Consider the following 22279-nt stretch of genomic DNA (forward strand, 5'->3'; position numbering starts at 1 on the left):
GATTTATCCATAGTTATACCTATTTAATTAACTAATCCAAAACAAAAAAATGAGGCAAGTTGAATGGCCTCTGGCTTTTAATTGTGTTTATGGATTCGTTCGATATTCAATGTGCCATCGCTTTACGATTTGCCGGGTCAAATTACATACTGGTGACGTAAATTGTTATCCGGCAAAGAAAAAATAGGATGTTATGGTTCGATGAATTACATTTATTACGATACACTTTTTAAAATACTGAAGTTGTACCATGTCATTTTATCAATAATTACATTGTTTTTTTTAGTCGCAATATAAAAATTAAGTTTTGTGTAGTTGTTTTCATAATTTAGTTTCGTTATTAGAAGCAGGTGAAGTAGATGTCTTGAATAAAGGTAGAGAATAATTAGGTACTTGTTAAAATGGAAACACGAAGAAACTTCTATTACATTTTATTAAATTAAAGTTGTATACTTAAAATACAATAATTTGTGACATACTTAAATTAAATACACGCTGTCTTGAAATAACAAATAATGCTCTTAAAGAACTAAAAGGACTGAGTCAAATTAAGCATTAATAAAATGTGAAAGAACTTAATTTCTCATATTTTTTGGAATGTACAATTTTTATTTTTCTTCATATTATGTACAAAACAGGGAGTTCAAACAAAGAACATATTGTTATAATAAGATCGGCAATTGAAAATACTACTATTCTTATATTGATTCGCATTTCACGTAGACTTTATTTCATTACTTGTGTAATTATATTATTTCTCACAACCAAATTAGATACACAATATTATAACCGATTAGTTTTAAGATTTCATAAAGTATTTACTAATATAATAATGTAATATTTAGAATATTGATCACATTATTTATATAACAATAAAACTCTAAAACAAAACAAAACTTAAAAAACCTTAATAAAGTATAAAAATAAAAGATCATTATTTTCAAAATTTCTTTCATATTAATGATAAGTACATTTTTGTGGCTGGCATTAAGTTTAAAAAAGTTGACATGGCCATTCACATGTATACTCAAGTTTTAATATGAAAACCTAAGTGTGAGCTGTTACTGAAAGAAATCTTTGGCTATGAAAGCTATAGACACAATATACCAACATAAGCAAAAATATTGTAATAAAAGATGAGTATATATTTCAAAAACCAAAATTGTTTCAAAATCTCTTGCTACCATCCGAAATCGCAAACTCGCCAAAGGATCTTTTTGTAATCTCATGAATGATGATTTTATGTGCTGAAACGGATAAGACTACTTTCTTACTAGGTCATTTATAAATTATAAAAGATAGAAATTATTAGTAAGACGATACAAAAATATTTATTGAAATATATTGTTTAGTTTAAATACAAATTAAGTTCTATAAAAATACCTTTAAATTTATTAAACTACATTCTAAGTAATCGCTTGCCCCTAACTATTTTGTTCAAATCATTAATTTATATCATGATTATGTTCTAAACTAAAACAAATCTAAACGTTTAAAAATTACTAAAAATACTGTTACTGCGACTAATCTCACAAAATTTTAACTAGAACGTAGAAACTGTTTCAACACGCACGTTGAAAACTAAAATGAAATTCAAAGTTGTAAACAAATTGGTTAAAGTGTTAGATAAAAATACCAATCAGGCATCTTTTATGTACGAAACTACCAAGAAATAAAAGGCTACCAAAAAAGTAGTATACTTGAAATACATGGCAAGTGTCTTGACGTCTTGTTGTTTGCTTGACGTTTATTTAATTTGCGTCAGATGTGTCAACATAATATAAAATTGTTAGTGTGGTTAGATTCGATGTAACATTTTCCAAATATAAAATTATCGATGAGATGATTATATTTAAATATAATGTATACTGTAAATAAATTTTTCTATTTATATAAAAATCTCGCTTGTGGATTTCTTGCCATAGTTCTCAATGTGCGGTGCATATGTTAAGTACCAAAATAACATAATTATCACAGTTTTTAACACATTTCTTATTTTGTACTTTTGTATTTTATCGAATAGTACCTATTTAAAACTAACATAATTTAACCGTATACGTTTTAGCACGAAAATAATCATACGCGGAAATAAATATTAATATTATTAATTTAAAAACTAACATTAAACATAGTCGTTCTTTAGACGTTACAATATAACAGTTTCAAACTGTAAGTGACAGTTATTAAAGCCATTGTCTATTACACCAGTACTCTGCGTTCCCACTAACGAAACATTCGTATATATATAAATATTGCCTTCTCTCTAATTCTCTTTGAAGACATTGAGATGAGGATATATTTGTATATAGATGTTTCGGAAATGGAAATTGGCGGATAGTAACATGTAAAATATTAGAGCTTCGAAATAATTTCCTGCACTTCTAGTCATATCGGAGGGCTCGATAACATTAATAGGTAAGTAACGAAAAGTTACGAAATTATTAGATATCTATTCACAAATTTATGTATCAAAAACTATCCACATTTTTCTACACTTTAGAAAATTCAAATCTCACCCAGGATAATTAATTTATCTTAATTTATTTTTTAAATCTCAGTGCCAGGTGAAGACGCAGTGACAGAGGAGGAGATAGAGGGAGGCGACGAGGAGGTGGCCGATCATGACGGGGAAGCCGACGCGGAAGAATTGCAGGAAGGAGAAGCGGTAGCCGTGCTGCTCCGCCACGCCGGCGCACACAACGTTCGCGCTCGCGCCGATCAGCGTGCCGTTACCTGCAAACAAAACATACTTTGACTAGCAGACATCTCGCCTTCTTTATCCCAGACCAAACATCTCATTCTTGCTTACCTCCCAAGCAGGCACCGAATGAAAGGGCCCAAATCAAAGGTGCCATTGGCAGTCCCAACTGCGGGTTGGAACCCAGTGTGGTGACGACACGCACCATCATTGTAGTCAGCGGGATGTTGTCTACGAACGCCGATGTTACCCCCGATACCTGAGTCAAATTAATATTTTAGTCAATGGGATCATACAATATTGTTGTTCAACATACGAGTAGTATAAAACTTCCAGCAAAACTATTGACCTTACCCATAGCATCATCAAAAGCGCTACAGCCAATCTGGCGCTCTCGTCCACTTTGAGAATAATTGATTCCGTAAGTCCACCTATAAATTCTATGAGACCTAGCTTCGACAACGCCTGCAATAAAAATACATAAAAACACTGAAACAAAGATTTATGTATAAACAATTATAAATAATCGTTAGTAAAGTATTTTAATCTAACCAACGACATCTAAAAAGACTATTCACCTCCATCAATACGAACAACGAAGCAAAGAACAGCAGCGTAGACCACTCCACCCGATGTAGTATCGGCTCCAAATCCTCGCGGTCTGCCAACGTCAGCAGCAAGATGGCGCCGAGGAGTGCTGTCCAGCCCAGAGACACGCGGTCTGGAATCAATGTTTACATCAATGTTTAAGTCATTCAGTAATTAATAGCAAATCTTAAATAAATATTTTGTGATGACTCACTGAGCTCTGGAATAGAGTGGAGGAAGAAGACGATGACGACGAAACTGATCGCAATCGAAGCTTTGATAAGAAGCGCCTTATCCCGGATTTTGTACTGGAATCACATAAGTTAATACTTTCAATATAATTTCTGGTGACATCTAACATTCTTATAAACAGATAGATTTAATTACAGTAGGTACTCAGTAGATATATAATAAAGACAACAAGGTAAACAAGGAAATAAATCAATCATTTGATAATCCAAACGCTGCTCGCTGCTTTACTCACAATATAGTAAGTTTTGTTTGATTTGTCGGTCTTAGTTTCAGATTTTATCTTATGATAAAGGTATAAAAAAATCTTGCATACAACTTACCTTTTCCTTCAACTCGACCAATGTACTCTGGAAGGTCTCCTTGGGGAACACCCTCTTGATGCTCTCCTTCTCCAGCGCAGTCAGCTTGAGGTTAAGCTTGGCGACTTTTCTTTCCAGTCGCTCTCGCACCACCTGCTGGTCTTGGCTCAAGTGCGGCAGGGACTCGATCGCACGGCGCCAGATAGATATCTGGTGACGAAGATCTGTAATAAGTTGTAAGAATCTACACTGAGAGACTCCATTGGTAACCATTGAACTACTAAATATTTACTTATTCATTATAAAACGAAGCGATCCTAAAGTAGATAAAAGTCCGAGTAAACAAACCTTAACCTCATTTTAATATGAAGGTAAACTTGACTCAGAAAGAAACAAAAGGAGGATAATAATTAACCTTGTATATCTCTGGGCACGTTGAGCCTGAGTTTGCTGGTGTCTCTGTAGATGTAGCGCAGCTGGAAGTAAGTCTGCACGCAGACCAGCACGATGCCCAGCGTCATGTGCAACGTGAAGTTCGTGAAGTTTATGCCCTGGGCACATCAGAAGAGTTACAAATTTACATAACAGAGATATTAGTTCGAAAGATACTAGTGCAGAATTGGCATTTTTTAGCTTTCGTGACTAATCAAAAACAAAATATTGTCTCCTTTCGACAGTAACTAAACACTGAACTGATAACTTACAGATTGCACAACAGCTTTGTTAGAAGCGATGATAACGTTGGGGGGGTCCCCGACTGGCGTGGCCGTGCCCCCAATGTTGCTGAACAGCACCATCGACATCAAGATGGGGATCGGGTCTAAATTCATCACTTCACATAATCTGAAATAAATATTACAATTAAGTGTCAGAAATCTATGATGTGCGTCTAACTCTAAATTTCCACTATCAAAATTCACTCACAAAAATATAATGTCATCCCTTTTATTCCTCTATGAAAAAAATCGAGATAGCAAAATATTTTCGTACGGATGTTTCGGCAGTTGTTAACGGTGAAGTTGTGACGTACTATGTGTACAGTACTTGACACTAACTGACGTCACCGCTGACGTCACGTAGCGAGTTACGCAGCTTACCTAATGGTGACTGGTGTCATGAGGAGGACTGTGGTGACGTTGTCGAGGAAGGTGGAGAGCAAGCCGGTGATAGCGCACAGCAACGATATCAGCGGCCACAACTTGCCTCTTGTCACCTGCATACATATGTACATACATACGTACATACAAACGATAAAGAAAATTGTAACATTTATTGAGAGAAAAACTATTAATTATTAGAAAGAGTGCCCAACTTAATGGTCTTCAGATGAAAACTTAATGGTATTGTAAAATGTATGCATATTGTTGAACTGAAGAAGAGGTAGTTACATCAAGAGAATATTTTGTTTCAAAAATCTAATTAACTGATCTGGAGATCGCAAAAAGAACTATATTACCTCAAACGTAAAAACAGCGAGGAAATCAAATATGCCTGTCTCAGCAGTGATGGCGACCAGCAGCATCATGCTAAAGAGTAGCAGCAGCGTTTCCACGTCCAGCCAGGAAACCAGCTCGGGCACGGACGGTCGCTCCCCCACCAACGCGAGTACCGCCAGAGCACTTGATGAGACGATGATGGCCGCCATTGTCCGATTTATTATCTGTACAAAGAAAAAAGTCGTTTAATGTTTTCATTTAACTGATACCTCATTTAGTCAATGATTAGGAAAAGTTTGAAAATTTATTTGTGACATTTAGGACTTTATTACTTCTAGTTAGAACATATCTTAAACATAATATATAATATATTATAATCTCACTAATCCGGCACTTCGATAGATCGGCACGTCCAATAATTAGGCACCTTCCGCCCACGCCTCATACCTGTGCGACCAAAGCGCACAGGTATAGAGGGGAAAGGGAGGCGTGGGCGGAGAGTGCTTGTGATTATTTCAAAACTAGTTAATTACATATGTGCCTACATGTTAATTCAATTGTTCCATAATACATTACATACATTTATTCTCTCTATGAAATGTTTTATTTTATTTATTACCGATGACTTTTTCAGTATAACCAGTATTCATTATCCAGTAATCCGGCACCCTCCGGTTTTTAATAGTGCCGGATTAGTGAGATTGTAGTTGTTATTACTGTAAAATATACTTTAAAAATCTACCTAATTTTTAAATATAAACCTTAAATAGTGCTAATATTTTTCCTTTAAATGTTACGATTTGTTCGTTTATTCATTAGTTAAAGTCCAAGGTTTGATTTAAATATACGAAGGTTAAATAATTCGTATGGATGTTTACAAACAAACTGCAAACATTTGTGTAGGTGATAAAAGTTACAAAAACCAACTACAATGTATGATTTTAGTAAACAATATTATGAGAAGTTTGATTACATTTTTGTAGTTTATCACATTGTAAGTAGGTTATGATATGCAGAATAAATACAGATGCGCAGGTTTAATATAACCAAAGTTTAAAGTGCAAAGGTCACTGTATTATTTTACACGTACTTCTTAAAATAATCGTTAAAAAGAACAACGGGATTCTGCCTGTGATTTTACATAAAGGATTGAACGTAGGTTTCCGAGACTAAAACCTCTGTATAAAACATATTGTCACCTCTGTTTTGCAGTCTCTGCATGTCTCAGAAACCGACGGTTAGTCTACATCAATGTCAGTAATACATTTTTCCTTAATCATTCGATGAGGAAAATCGTTCTCTTGTATTTTGAATATTGGTTTGATTTTATCTTTATCCGAACCTTAAATCTCAGAACCAACTTTTTACCTTATAAAATGTTGGTAACATAGGATCAAATTCAAAATTAGCGTTAAAATTACAAAATGTAAATTTTCATAAGAAAAAGAACCCGACAAATTAAGCTCATAGCCTTACCGCCATGCCACAGAGCGATCAACCGACGTTGAACATAAAATAAACAAGTACACATTTCTCCTGACACTATCATAACGGAAACGAAACATAAATATACAAAACTCGTGATAATAGACGCATGACAATAAAACATTTGCGATTGAAAAACATATTTTATCCTAATAGAAATAAACCTCACAATCGATTAAAGCTAAAATATTTATGTAAATAATGTTTCATATGTCATAATGCGTAATAAAAGTTAACGACGACGGTTTCACGGGTGAGAAATCCTTTTGACAATCTTATTATTATGCAATTTTCTATCATACAACTCACCTCAAATATTATGAGCATGTACAAACTGCAGAGCAGGAGACAGGAGTACGTAACCCCACTGGCGACATCTATCGGGTTCACAGTGTAGCTCACAGTCAGAGGTATAGTTTGTTTAGATGTGGTCTGCATTCGGATCATGTGAACTGACGAGGAGTTTGCACTTGAAGCATTCTTCCCTAATGTAATTGTGGATGTACGACGCTCCCCCTTACTGAAGTCGAGGAATCTGTCTTCTTGCAATAACACGGACCATTTTTCAGAAGCCTGCAACCAATGGATGCAGAGAATTTAGACCTTTTATTTTATGTGTTAATCCTTTATCCTTGCCTCCCTGAAGCAGTCTCTGAAGACTCTTTATAATTATAAACTCGATTTATACAGGATAACTAGTAATTATCTCTTTTAGTAAATATTTTTGTGGCCTTGTTTAATTTTTAAACAAAACTAAGTGACATAAAAGAAATATCTTATTCAATTATAACCAAGTCTATCCTTGACTAACCACAAAATAATTTCATGTTTATGAATCATATTCTTACCGTTACTTCTTTATTCTTGGAAATCATAGGAGGTCCATCACTCGCAGACCATCTTTCAAGCCACACGGTCATCTTCTGAGCGGCTACCAGTTCCGTAGAGTTCAAATGTTTCTCCATATGCTCCGGTAGAAATGGACCAGATAATTTCACCAGCACGGACAAATTGTCAATCTCAGATGCGTTGAAGAAATAATCTTTAACAAGTAAAGACGGCTCAAATTATAATCTAATACAGATCTGAAACTTTCTAGCTAAAAGCTATCTTAATATAAACTGCAGCGTCGTGTCGTATACATAATCATCTCGTTGTAACACAGTAGAACATTTTACCGATGTTAATTTATTTCCAAATTTTAAAAAAATATAAAAGTTAAAGATTCCATTCTTAAAGTGAATAAAGAACAGAAAGACAATACTCGTTAACTTGATGCATTAACGGTTTACGTGAAGAATGAAAGACCCATTCATACATTATTCACAGCATAGTAGAAGCTATTATACAAAACCGGTTTCGTTTAGTATTTAGCGATCTAGCTGTGAGCAAATTATCCACAGCACGTGTAAAATTAAACATAAATCATAAAGTTATAAAAAACCTATAATCTATATATATAAAAGAAAGTCGTGTTAGTTACACTATTTATAACTCAAGAACGGCTGAATCGATTTGACTGAAAATTGGTGGGCAGGTAGCTTAGAACCAGACCATAGCGGACATAGGATAATTTTTACCCCGTTTTCTATTTTTTATTCCGCGCGGACGGAGTCGCGGGTAAAAGCTAGTAGTTTCTAAATTCTTGATTATGTCATCTTATAATAATTCCAAATCTTAACAAAAGTACTTGATCAATAGTTTTTTTTAATAGGTTAGTTGTTTCTAGGCTCTAAATATGTCAGAGTCAGAATGTATAACAACTTTAAAACAATGATCTCACCTTTAATTTGTCCAGGTCCCACGAATGTGTTTCTCTTTATTTCTTCCTTTTCATTGTACAGCATGAAGACAATCGTGAAGAAGATCCAGGAGGAGATTAGCAGCATCATCTTCACGTAGTGCCTCGCTTTGGCCATCTGGAAGTGGAAGGGACATTTTGAAGTCTAACAATATCTCTTTTTTTTTATATATATTTCGTGTCTTTAATAAACTGACATAGAAGGGGGATTGCATGAGTGCTGTCAGGTACTTTGTGGCCTCCTGTGTTTTGATTCGATTCTAGTCCGATTTTATTAAGTTAGGTGACATCAGAGTGTCATTGCTAACATGAATGATAATTAACAGATTAGATATTTTAGGTTATATACTATTATTACTTTATTTTTTATATGTATGTGCCAAATGGAGGTCCGTGGTTTATGATAATCCTTCTGGGTTATGGCCGTGAGTTATGTTGTTGTTTTAATATGTCGTACAATATTAAAATGTATTACTGCAAAATCAGCACATTTGTGATTGTAAATATGCTTAAGGCGACCTTGACGCAGGTAGGGTCACTCCCTTTGGCTAACGAACTTTTTGAATGATCAATTTGTTGAGATTGTCGGCAGTGTTAAGAAAAATCAAGGCTAATGATGTGATCTATACAAAGTAACAATTCTTGGTAGGTAAAAAACATAGATTTTGTATTGTAATTTCAAGATAAATATTGAAAAAACGGTTTCTCAAAAATTACTTCAATGATAAACAATCAATATAATCAACGAGCAATTATTAAATAGATCTAATAAGTGTAGTTTTACACCCAAATAATATGACGAACTTACCTTTGTTGATTGTTTACGCGTTTGTGCCTTCTCCTCCCTAAAAGCATGAAGAGAAATTATTAAGAATGTAGTTCGAATGAGTGAGATACCGAAAGATCTTTCTGTCCTAACTATGTTCACTTTACTTTTCCTTATCTAAAAAAATTCAACTAAGTAGGTGGTCGCTTAACATCAATTAATAACGCTTCTATCTTCCATAAAAACCTATATTAAAGTAAAAACAGGCAGTTACTCACTTTTCGCCATTTTTGCTGTAATTATTAGCTTTTTCGGGGTCTTTAATATTAACGCCATCGTCATTGGACGATAGAGTTTTAATATTGTTGTTGTTGTTGAGATGTGGCGCTGATTTGACGAGGGGCAGACGCTTTGTCTCCGGCGCGGAGCCATTTGATGACTGGTTGGAAGAAAGAGGGATGTTCTCGAGGTTACCTGTGGAGTGTAAAGTTTAATATTACAATACTAGATATCACTTTTGTGCTAAAAAGCTTTCTGCTTATTTGTAATGGTTACAACAAAATAATCTACTAATAATTTCCAATGATTTGCTAAAACAACTGATAAGGATGAAACCGGCCATTGGAGACACTTCTCCCTGTTCGAAATGAATAAATCATCTCTAACAGATGTATTGTAGTCTTCGATGGCGTGCCGAATTTATTTTATCTCGATTAAATATTTAAAGCGAAATAAAGATTTAAAAGTAAAATCAGTAGAAAAAAAATAAAAATTTCGTGATAATAAAAAAATAACTTCAAAGTTGTTATATTCCTTCGTTTACTCAAAAAGTAAAAGCCGTTCCATTTATTTTCCGATAATTTCAAGAGCAATATTACAGTCACGATATAGTAAAACTTACAATTTAAATCGTCATGAAAACTGAACATCGCTATTAAAATTTTGTTCATCACAAAATGGCATTTTTCTACCATGGCCTGACTCGTGGAATATAAAAAGAGTTACATTTTTAAGATAATGGATAGGAATCTTTTCTTCAGGTAGATTGATTTGAAAGTCGAAGCTGGATAAGCGAGAAACCTCTATAAGCGAGAATCATGGGCCTAGCTGACAACCTCTATAAGTAAGAAACTCGGGTTAGAAAGAAGAGAGAAAAAAATCACGGTCCCTTGGACTCTTACTTATCCTGGTTCGACTGTATACTGTAACATACTGTAGACTTTTTAGAGTGATAGACTTCAAATATATGTTAGGATCATAATATTATATATAGGTATAATATATACATACGTAAGATATATAATTTATCGCGCAATAATATTCCTGATTACATCGTAATTACGTCTAGATTGCTAGCTTTGAGATACAACGGAACACGTGTATAGATATTTGTTTTAAATTACACAATCAATCTGCTTGTTATACAAAACTGTAGCATAAATAAATTGCTATAAAATCGGCGTATTAAAACTTTAATATTCGATTTACTTAGTGTCTTTTCTAATTTCCAATTATCTTAATTTCTAATTATCTAGGACAAACAAACAAATCTATTCTCTTCATAATATTAATAGACCTTACCATATCAAATTATAAATGCATTAAAGAAACAACATTTTTTTTTGGCTGAATGCTTAAAACTACTATTATAATATCATTAGTTCATTAGCAATACGTCATTATCAACAAATTGATCAATTTAAAACAACTACCTACATATTACATGTAAATTTTCGAATAATATAAAAAAAACTGTTTCCTTCAATTTTTCTACGATACAATGTCTCAAAAGTCGACATGTTACAGATGGCTAGTTTTAAACTCTGTTAAGTAATATTATACTTTGAGAAGAAAACTAGCCGGAGAAACTGTAAGAGGCGATTTAGAAAATCTCCGTGGGAAAGCTCAATACTATACTACTATAAAATTATATGGTAATATTTGATAGCTTAATGCTCGAATGGCTACGTCAGAATCATAAAAAAATATCACAATCGGTTCACCAGGAGACAATAACCTCAGGTAACAAAGATGAAACACTAATTGAGGACATCTTTTTTGAAGCCGTAAAAAAATAAAATTTAATAAAAATTCGTTCAGAAATAACAAAATAATTAACACCATTTTTGCCTCTTATTTGTCCTTCTTCCATAAAATTCGTACAAACAATCCTAAGGAGTTTTTCATTAACACGATTACTCATCAATATTCACGCATCTTTATTTGGTATTATCAAATATCACACTTTATTTACGCACCCGTAATTCGTACCCGTAATAAACTATACAAATATGCTAACACAAACACCTTGCCAAATTAATAGATACGTGGGCAACTAAATGCTATACAAATAACCGCCATAAAGGGCTTAGGGTACGATAAATTATTCAAGGTTTTAATACTTAAAACAAAGGGTTCAGCATATGCACAAACGTACTGACAAGGAGATAATGGTTTTCGTGTGTATTACAGTATACATATATATATGCGTGTGAGTCTGTATGACATATGGCCTATAGCCTAAAAGACTTGACCGATTCTGAAGTGAGTGAAGTTGTTTGTTACTTATAATTCCTCGTAGTGTTATATGGATATAGTCAGTCGAGCTTCATTTTTTTAAAATAAATAACTAGCTTGATAATAACTCCAAGTTATCGCATACCATATCTATCGATCAGTCTTAACCGAGTAGATATTAAGATTTTTTTAACATGTTAATTACATAGTTATATTAATTTAGTAACATTAAGTCCTAACCTAAAAACTACTGTTCTAACGTGTGTCCAAGGTTATTAAATTATTTGCTAAAGAATTTACTATTTGTGCTTTTGTGGAAAAACACACAAGCCAAATATGGAATTACCTTTTCTAGCAATTTAAATGTTATTTGTTACACAAGACCTTGTCCTATGAAGGTAAAACATTTGTGATTGTAGTTGATTTCACAAACAAATCTTAACTAGTTATTTTACATCTTGTTTAAACATAAATAATGACTAGTAAATGTGCGTACAATTTAATTGTAAGTTGTCACAATGTTTTATGCTAGCTGATCCCGTGCGGCTTCGTCCGCATGAAATTCTATTCATTTTTGTTACACAGAAAAACGGTTTTATTTTTTACATTGCGAAAAACTTTCAAATACAAATGTCATTAATTTTTGTCCTTTTCTCGCATGGCAATTTTTTTCAATTTACTCACCTCCGAGGTTTAAAGTAGTAAAAATATATAGCTTAAAGCGTGTCGTAAGTACAGCGCTATTCATTTAAAGAATAATTATTCCAAAATATGCTGTGATTGCTACGATTCTGCGTAATAAAGACACTATTATATATATTATAAAAGCTCTAATATAATTACCTAAACTAAGCTATATTAATAAGATCTTTGTTCCACATCACGCAATACATATCCTTGCCCATGCCAAGAAGATGTAAAGATGTGATAATTTAAAAGTGTTAGGTTAGGTTAGGTTAGTATTTCTGTCTGTAGAGACTTCGAGGTAGTCAGTTGGACTTAATAGTTTTTCGTATTGTAAATTATACCTATATTTTTGTTTGTTTATTAAGAATTAATTAAAATATTGTTTGGCATAAAAATAAAATTACGTAATGGTAAAAAAGTGAAGCCCTCTATTCGAGGAAACCTTGGACATTACGAAAACTCCAATCAGACGCACCCGACACACACAGAACATCCATAAGCAACTTGGTATTTTTCATTTTTGACACGATTCCAAGTGGCATGGCGGACTGGCAGACGAAGCGATGCTATTTTAAACCGGTTCGATCCGGTTCTGGTCGCAATGGCGGACACCTCGACTGCATCAAAAGACGATTTTATGTTTTCAGTTTCTTTTTCATTCGAAAGCTTCTCGAATCTTCCATACCTAGTTAATAATTGCACTATTTTTTTTTTTAAAGACAATAACATTCAGAGATGACATAATACTAAAATGTAGATAAACGTTAATAGAATCTAATTCAATTTCTAAATAGAAAGTAATGATCGAACTGCAGACAAATCGAATTTGCTATTTACAAAAATTGATTAAAAATAATCTGTACTTATCCTAATTTCCTCACTTTTTATGAACACCCTACTTACGATTCTATTTGAGATTGTTTTGGAATGGTGTCAGGAAAAACTACTAATATTAGAATACTTTTTCATGTTTTGTTGTGGCGCGTTAAGTTTACAAACAACACGTTTATGATGCAAGGTCAGCGAAGCGAGATAAAAAAAATGTAAACATCCTTCATGGGTTCATATAATTTATGCACGACTCACAGTGTGTTTTTTGACCAAAAAAACAACCATCCTCTTTTTATATTTTTATTTTGTAGAATAGATCATTACAAAAGTAAGAGTAGAACTCCCGGCGATCAAATTTTATCAGGTTCAGAGATATGATTTTTTTAATTTTAATTCTATGGAAATCAGAAATTCCATGAAAACAGCTATTATAAAAAAACTATTCAATATTTCGTTCAATCTTAATTAGCCCCGTGTGAAAGTTCAAATTTTCTATTATATAGAAAAACTTGCAGGAATTAAGCCGGCTTAGGTACGGAGAAATTTAATTTTGACCTCAATTTTGAAATTATTTTTTTTCTTGATATTCTTTGGGTGGCTGGATTCAAAAACTAAACCATATTGTAGCTTAGGCTAATGTTGATATGCCCTAATATTTTGAGACGTGTAACCCGCAGGATCTGCGAGTAATGAAGATTCTAAAAATTAGGTCAGGGTTGCTACCTGCTATTTAGATCAAAATTATTTTAGATTTAATAGATTATTTTATTACTTAAAAGATCGCAAAATAGCGGCCATAATCAGCTTCGATCAAAAATAACTTCATCGTAAAATTTTGGTTTGAATTTTTTTTTTATTTATTTATTTATTTATGTTGAAAATTATGTTGTTGGATCTATTTATGTTGTTTGGTTGTTGTTTTGTGTTTAGAACTCTTTTAAATTTTGTATTAATGAAAATTACAATGAAAAATTCTACAAACATACATCCATAGAAACTTTCGCTTTTTTAAAAATAACGGAAATTAAAAATATCTGCGTGGGAACCCTAAAACCATAGAAATAAGTACAAAACTCGAGAAGCTTGTAACTCAAAGATCCTGCACTATTAGGATTTGATTTTTTTTCGTGTTACTGGTTCTATAGGAGGCTAGTTATTTATCAAGGTTTTGAATCCAGCCCGGACAAGATATAGCTATAAAAAAATAAAACCTAAAATAACGTTTTTATTTTTTATCTCGCGTATCTTTCATACGTTACGATTCATATTTTTGTGTTATTTGTGTATGTTAAAGCCGCATAGAGGGACACTAGTAGATTTATAGAAACACATATGGAATCGAAGATTTTAATAATTTTAAATTTTTCGAATATTTACAAAAAAAATCATATCTTTTGATCAAAGCACATTTGAACATCGGGAGTTCTACTCTTACTTTTGTTATGATCTGTTCTATAAAATAAAAATATAAAAAGAGGATGGTTGTTTTTTGGGTCAAAAAACACACTGTGCGACTGACAAAAGTTTTTATTATGACCTCCTATGGCCTACACGGACTTACCGATTTTGGCGAGTGAGGTTTCGTATTCTTCCCCGAAGAGTTGTGTTTAAACAATTTTAAAATTAACCAATGCGTTGGTCGAGTATAGGGTAGCTATTTCTACTTGGAATATATGTTTATTTAATTTTTTATACATAAACAGATTATGTTTTGTCATCGATATTTATCCGACGTTATTATTACCACAATAACAGTTAATACAATACGTGGCTACCACCGCGCAACTATCACGTTATATAACACGGGCTGTAGTGAAATAAGGAAATCTTAATGAGAAAATTAAATGATTAACAGTATTTATGAGGGCAAGGGACACTTACTGTAGATAATATACTGTTTGTTTTCACATTAAAAAGCTATAATTATGTTATTGATCGGATCAACGACGTGATGGCCTAGACATAGATAACGACATGTACACCCGCCGGAAATTATCTTGACAATTAAAAAAAAACTCTCACTAGTAATTTCTTTTTGTTGTAAATATATCAGCTGATTAAAATAAACAAGTCGAGCTCACGGCGGGTGGGGGATTTAGTATGATTAAAATGTTGCGACTTTATTAACAGGCTACTGGTCACCCACTACTTCGTCAGCGAATAATTTAAAAAAGAGTAGCCTATACTATGCTAGCTTGCATCGGCTACTTTCCCATCAAGTCCCGTCAAAATCGGTCCAGCCGTTCCGGATAATGGCCGGAAAAAACGCAGCCTTGCTGACATACAGACTTGGTATTTCACTTGTACGAAACATGATTTTTTCCTCGATAATACATGCAGACAATTCCAAATCTATTAATATGTATAAATGCATAGACGCGTGTATAGCTAAAACAATTGAATCCAACTATAAATGATTTAATTGTAATAACAGGAAAGTGTTTAATTTAATACTGTATTTGTATACTTACTTACTTACTCCAGACAAATTCCAGTACTTAAACACTCATGTTAGGTCATCTTGTGATAAATCTTTTTTCTTGCGAATTCCATGTTTGCTTAAAACTATTTGTTATTACCTTTGTTTTTGTACAACAGAATGTAAGGGAAAGACGATATGTTTTTGTGCAAGTGTTTCGGCAGTGGAAATTCGAAGATTAATATAAAACTTACCAAATTCCTTCTCATATCGTTGTCTGAAGGGTGCTAGCTCTGGGTCGTATTTGATCTTCTTGGGTAGGCCCAGCCATAGCTGGATGGCCTCAGCGGTCAGCTCGCCGCAGGACACCAGCGAGTATTGGCTGCGGTTCAGCTCCTGACTGCTCGGCCTGGACACCCCACTCCACTTCTTTACACTTTTCACAAATTTAGACATGTTCACACACTTATCATAATATTTTTAATGTCCAAACACTGGAAATTTAATCAAATTTGATATTGACCGATGTGATGTTTGCTGTCAATGTGATTGCTAGATTTTTTTTCTGAGAGAACAATAAATTTAGAGAGAATATAAACGTTCAGCCAATATTGTGATATAAGAATATTATAAAAAAAATATTTTTAAAACAAAAGTAAAAATATATCGTTTGTAAAAGTTAATTTTGTTTTAAACATTCAGTAGCGGATTTTAGTTTAAAGTTTTTAATTTTTATAAATGCTCGTGTAATGCAATATTTAACAGAGAAGAAAGCTTCTTGGACACGACAGTTGTTAAACGCGGAAAAATTACTAAAAGCAAGAAATATTTATACTCAAGATCGAGCTATATCCATCTTCTAGTAAGTGTAGTGTACCGTACAGATGTTTAGGTAATTATAGTTAAGAGTCCTATAGGCGTATAGTTAAAAGTTTTCTTAAAATAAGATTTAAATGTTTTAGAAAACTGCTGTAGAAGCCGCTACCTTATGAGTAAAGTAACTGATACAGATCTCTATATTCCAACAGTCATGTATATAGTGATTATGTTAAACTAGTTAGTTGTCGGTGCGAGGTAACGCAGCAATAAAACATACCTTGCACCTGCTTTGAATTGAGGACTTATAGCATAACAATGAACTCATTACTTCTAGAGACATTTTACTTGGTAGCATGTTGTTAAAAGAAAAAAAATCAATATATAAAGAAAGTTTATAAAACAGTAACTTAACTTCTTTAATTAATTATCCTCAAGCAATAAAAAGTGTCGAAAGTTTTCGTATAAAAAATAATTCGCAGAACTTTCGTAATAATTGCACCATGGCCATATCTTCTATCTAGAATAGTAATTATCCCGTACTATTAACAAAACATAGAATCTATATCACATTTAGACCCGCATCGATGCATTTCAGTACACTGCATTGCACATTTGTGCAGTCTCACAGAGGCTAATGCCCCTAAAGCAATCCCAATGCATCGACTGTGAGCAAATGTATACATTTTATTCATACAGCGACGCCTTGCTGCGGAATAGAGCTATTTATAACGATTAGTTACACCGATTTTACCTTGTTTTGTAAATGGCACGTTTGAGCGTGAATATACATTGAGTTAACGTATTCTTTTATTGATTAACTTGCTTTCTATCCGTTGTTAAAGAAACAAATCCTCGGAAGTTTGGACATCATATGGAGTATCAAATTCTTATTGTGAAAAATGTGCCTGACAGATGGCGCTCTTTATATGACTGCTTTACATCAATTAAAAGCTTTATTAGTCATCTCTAATGAGAAAACGAACAAATTTTTAAATGGTAGACAATAAATCTATATTCCCCTTGGAGTGAAACTCAAGTCTAGTTTTAAGTGAATTTCCACCGCAAAAACATCTATACAAAATCTTATTTTTATCTTTGACATAAATATACCATTTGTATTTAACCCACTTCAAAAAAACTTTAGGTATTTTAGTAATTTCTTGAAGTGTGTTTAACAATAAAATAAATAATCGTAAATATATAATCGGATTAGTTCTGTCATTGTGAGATAATCAATATCGTTATCAATTTCAAGTTTTTCTGAGATTACAATATGAAAAGTTACATTATAAGATTAGTACGATTATTAATTAGCTCGCGAATGGAAATTTCCCAATTAACTAAATGTTTAAACTTTTAAATTGAATTATTAAAATCGAATGCAGTTTAACGTATAATTTATTTGTGCATTAAATAACGAGGAGAGACGCCGCGTAATTAATTATATGCAGTTAATTTTCAATGTTATCGTTCATTTAGTCATACTGATCCATATCAAGTGTATGTTTATATTTGTTTAACTGACAATATGTTCTTTACATCCAGATTATAAATTGTATTTTTCAGTTTAATTCAGCGCGAACGAATTCGTGGTCGACAAAATATAATAAAAAACAAAATATAATGTCTTCGTTACGAATTCAAACTAAGTGATTGTCAAAGATTATAAACACATAAGAAGTACCTAAAGAAAAATTATATTTATTATATACTAGATTTTACCCGCGACTCCGTCCGCGCGGAATAAAAAATAGAAAACGGGGTAAAAAATATCCTATGTCCGTTTCCTGGTTCTAAGCTACCTACCCACCAAATTTCAGTCAAATCGATTCAGCCGTTCTTGAGTTATAAATCGTGTAACTAACACGACTTTCTTTTACATATTATAGATAGATTTAAAATATTCCACATATATATTATTGTATGTTATCAATAAAACGTCACCAGATAAACCACAGCTCGACATTCCGACACTTATTGTAATGAAATAAAGCCACTTAACCGCGCGCTCACAAACATTAATTCATACCAAAATTTGATTCAAGCTGACACACAGACCACAAGACACGCTATTGTCTAGAGCTCTAGAGTAAATAAGTCGTAATTATTTTATTATGTCGTAAAATTAATAAAAAATGTGTACACTTAACACTGAACTACAAGCTATATAGGCTGGCTACACACTTTCCGTTTTGACTGCAATATTTTACTGAACAGTCGTACTCTACACTTGAATCGTACGTCTGTAAAAATATTCAATTTTTAGTTTTCAGTTGGACTGTTTTGTTGACTGCACGTATTGTGCAGTTAAAACTGAAGTTGTGCAGCTTTAAATCTAACTTGATCGACAGGTATTTACGAGCTCGGTGTACAATAGAAGTGGTAGAAAGTGAAAAGGGTAACAAGTCGACCTTATTCCGAATAAATTGTTTGCAGCTGGCTTATTACAGTAAGACCTTTCAAGTGATAAGTATTTAGTCACAAAAACTGTTTACTGTTATTGGTGTCTCATAACAAACTTATTGCACTTTAGTCACGTTCGAAGCCATAAAAACCGTCTATAAATACATCCTGCGCTTTTATTTCTTTAACAAATACAAAGAAATCCATTGTTGTGTTAAACTCCATACAAGTGACTTACTCGTAGTATATTTTCAAGGTCGTCTGGCTAGACGAAACTATTATAAGAATTATATTTAAATGTAAATAATTTTACATTTAAATATATTAATTCTATTTTTTACCTATATTTATTTACACAAATAAATATATGTAAAAGGTGAATTTCGCAAAAATGCAATTGTCTTTATTGTTCTTACATAATTTATCAAATAGTCGTTGGATGATAGTTAAGGAGCAGATAGGATTGTCTAACCGTTGGTTTCTGGACGTCAAAATATTTGTATATAATATATCTTTGACAAAACAGAGATAACAAAATGTTTTAAACCGGGATTTGGTCTCAGAAACCCACGGTTATTTATGCAGTAAGACGAGGTCGGATTAAACTTCCACTACAAGATATGACTATCAAAGTTAAGCTAGAGATAGCATTTTTGTAGTAAAGGAGGTCGCTACTATGACCATAATTAAAAAAATCAGATTCCATTTAATTAGTTACTTCTTAGATAAGTAAGTATTTATATACATACTAGCTTTTACCCGCGACTCCGTCCGCGCGGAATAAAAAATAGAAAAGGGGGTAAAAATTATCCTATGTCCGTTTCCTGGTTCTAAGTTACCTCCCCATCAATTTTCAGTCAAATCGATTCAGCCGTTCTTGAGTTATAAATAGTGTCACTAACACGACTTTCTTTTATATATATAGATTTTACTTATCCGAATTATTCATTTTCGTTGTATTCAATCCATGTGCTATTCTTCGGTGGGTGGTAAATGCTGGTGGCACACAAACGCGAACATGAACCGGAATGGTGCTACCGTTCTTTTCTAACTGAATAAAAATGTCTATGAATTGCTTGGAAACGTATAGCAGATAGACTAACTTCGCAAAATCTAAACACATTTTTGAGAAAGCGTTTTCCTTTCGTTTTCGTGTCTCTGTTTCCGCTAAGTGTTACGCATTGTTTAGTTTCTGGTTCGCTTTTACGATTGCTCTACAGGCATAAGAATTAAGCTCACTGGTAGGTGTCACCGTCATCAGATGACATAATGTATAACATACAACGACGCATATATTACACAAGTTGCTTTAGAATGTTCCAAAGACTTCCTCAAGCGTAATAATGGTACGAGTATATCGGCGATTATAAAATTATACAGTAAATTAACTCCGAGACAAAGTGGAATAAATCGACTGCATTTAATAAATAATGAGAAATATTAAGTATTTATTGCTAAAGAGTGACAGTTGATGCCATAATTAAAAAAGAATGTCAATAAATATACACCGTATAACTAATTCATCCGAATTTTATTTAAAAGTTTTTTTTTGTATGATTATTGTAAATAAATAGCTTTATGCACTTCATTTTTGGCGTTGTCGTAATTTTTTTAATGATAGGTACAAAACTTTTGCTTTAAGTTTTAATGTATATATACGTTTTAAGAGTCTCTTATGCATTTTGTGACTTTGTGACAATATTGCAAATAAAAAAGCATTAAGTGAGATAACAAAAACAGAAAAACGAAAGGGACACAGATTAAAGTAAACAAACGTTGGAATAATAGTTTGTTTATTATTTTTTCATATTGTGAAGGTACTTAATTACGCCGGCTTATGCATTTCAAATTATTTAACTGCCGAGTGTTTAATGCTATTTAATGACACCATTAAAAATAATTCCAATAACGTTTTAATGATTTTTTTTTTTGTTTAAAAGTACAATTAAATGTTGAAGATTAAGTTGGGAGCAAAATAAAAATAATCGTTAATAATATTAATGTTCTTTTAAAAGTAACAAAAGGATTAGGTTTGTCAAATTCCTTTAATTGCTACACTTTAACAAAACTGTAAGTATGTTTATGAACGAGACGACTATATTTTGATTTATGAAATAAAAAAAATTGTATGTGTATTCCTATATTAACCTAAGCGGATGAACTGATTTTGACGAGTTAATGTCATTACAATTGTTATCTACCCCTAAATTTCTTTCAGACAAAAATCATTCGGGCTCATTATTTATTTTTCGTTACTCACTTTTGTATTGCAGATAATTTAATAGCAGTTTAAATTATAACTAAGAGTAAACCATTGTTCGAAATTCAAACATAATTCATTTAAGTTCGAACTTCATTATACTTTTTTATTTTGACTAAAAAAGTTCAAATGTCACGTTCTTCAATTTGCGCAATTTCGTTAAAAAGGGGTAAAAAGTTTTTTGTTCGCGTACTAATATAATGATATTAATCTAATAGATATCGATGCAGGTAAAGCTATGAACACTACCGCTGACTGCCACTCACTTTTACATCGTACATTTTCCTTAATTGCTTGCCTGCGAACAGTTTCCATTCTAGTGCTTACCGCTCAAATATTGATTTTTAAGAGTGTGAAGTGTAGGATTATAGGTTACTTTTTTAAATTAAATGATTACAGACAGTAGAACAAAACGTAAGTTCTATTGATGTGTTTTTATAAACTAAACACATTTTCCTAAAATAATTATTTTAGGAAAAATTATAATTAATTACAATATAATGACAAAGCATCGCCATTTTCTGTATTTCACTTTTCACTTTGCACGATAAAATGCACTTGACAATTTCAACATCGAAATTCTAAAAATATTTGAACTACTTATAACTTAATTTAAAATATTACTTCGACGTGAGGAAAGCTAAAGTTATTAATACTCATAAAGAAAATAGCAAAGTCAACCCTGACTAATTGTCCGATTAAAAATATGAAAACCTAATTTTTAAATAAAATTGTAATTTGAATTCAAAATGTAAATCAACTAGTATCCAGCAATCACAAGACAATATTGGCAATTTTCCACAAGACGTAAATTTCATAAATTTTATATTTACATTTACAAAGAAAAAAAAATTACTTTATTGACCCATTATTTCACAACACGAAATTGTTTTTGACACACGTCACACTAGTTCCGATTAGTTTTCGCACGCTTTATGACGTTTTAACTTTTTTACGTTTATTTCCCGCCACACGTTCGGAAAGGCGCGCGCGACGCGGACAACTGGCTACGTTTGTA

The 22279-nt window shown here is 32.5% G+C and overlaps 1 protein-coding gene across 2 annotated transcripts; it reads right to left on the bottom strand.

Moving 5' to 3' along the window:
- Positions 1–1417: 1417 nt before the first annotated feature.
- On the bottom strand, positions 1418–22279 carry LOC106716249 (P protein). 2 transcript variants are annotated; one of them, XM_014509741.2, is made up of 17 exons: positions 22127–22279; positions 16034–16273; positions 9604–9799; positions 9368–9404; positions 8542–8677; positions 7607–7800; positions 7068–7331; positions 5294–5497; positions 4935–5050; positions 4542–4680; positions 4253–4388; positions 3859–4061; positions 3501–3594; positions 3277–3419; positions 3053–3163; positions 2810–2957; positions 1418–2733 (listed from the first exon to the last, which is right to left on the bottom strand). In XM_014509741.2, the coding sequence occupies exons 2-17, from the start codon at positions 16233–16235 to the stop codon at positions 2555–2557; spliced, it is 2502 nt and encodes an 833-aa protein (XP_014365227.2). In that variant the 5' UTR covers positions 16236–16273; positions 22127–22279; the 3' UTR covers positions 1418–2554. The 2 variants fall into 2 exon arrangements, with proteins under 2 accessions (XP_014365227.2, XP_014365222.2); XM_014509736.2 differs by having other exon boundaries at positions 22118–22279.

Source organism: Papilio machaon, chromosome 19 (assembly GCF_912999745.1).
Source record: "Papilio machaon chromosome 19, ilPapMach1.1, whole genome shotgun sequence".
NCBI classification, from domain to species: Eukaryota; Metazoa; Arthropoda; class Insecta; order Lepidoptera; family Papilionidae; genus Papilio; species Papilio machaon.

Coding starts and splice junctions, on each gene's coding strand:
- LOC106716249 (XM_014509741.2), bottom strand. CDS start 16,235: ATGTCTAAATTTGTGAAAAGTGTAAAGAAGTGGAGTGGGGTGTCCAGG. Junction 4,062..4,252: donor CGTGCCCAGAGATATACAAG/GTTAATTATTAT, acceptor AACTTATTACAG/ATCTTCGTCACCAGATATCT. Junction 3,164..3,276: donor CGTTGTTCGTATTGATGGAG/GTGAATAGTCTT, acceptor TTTTTATTGCAG/GCGTTGTCGAAGCTAGGTCT.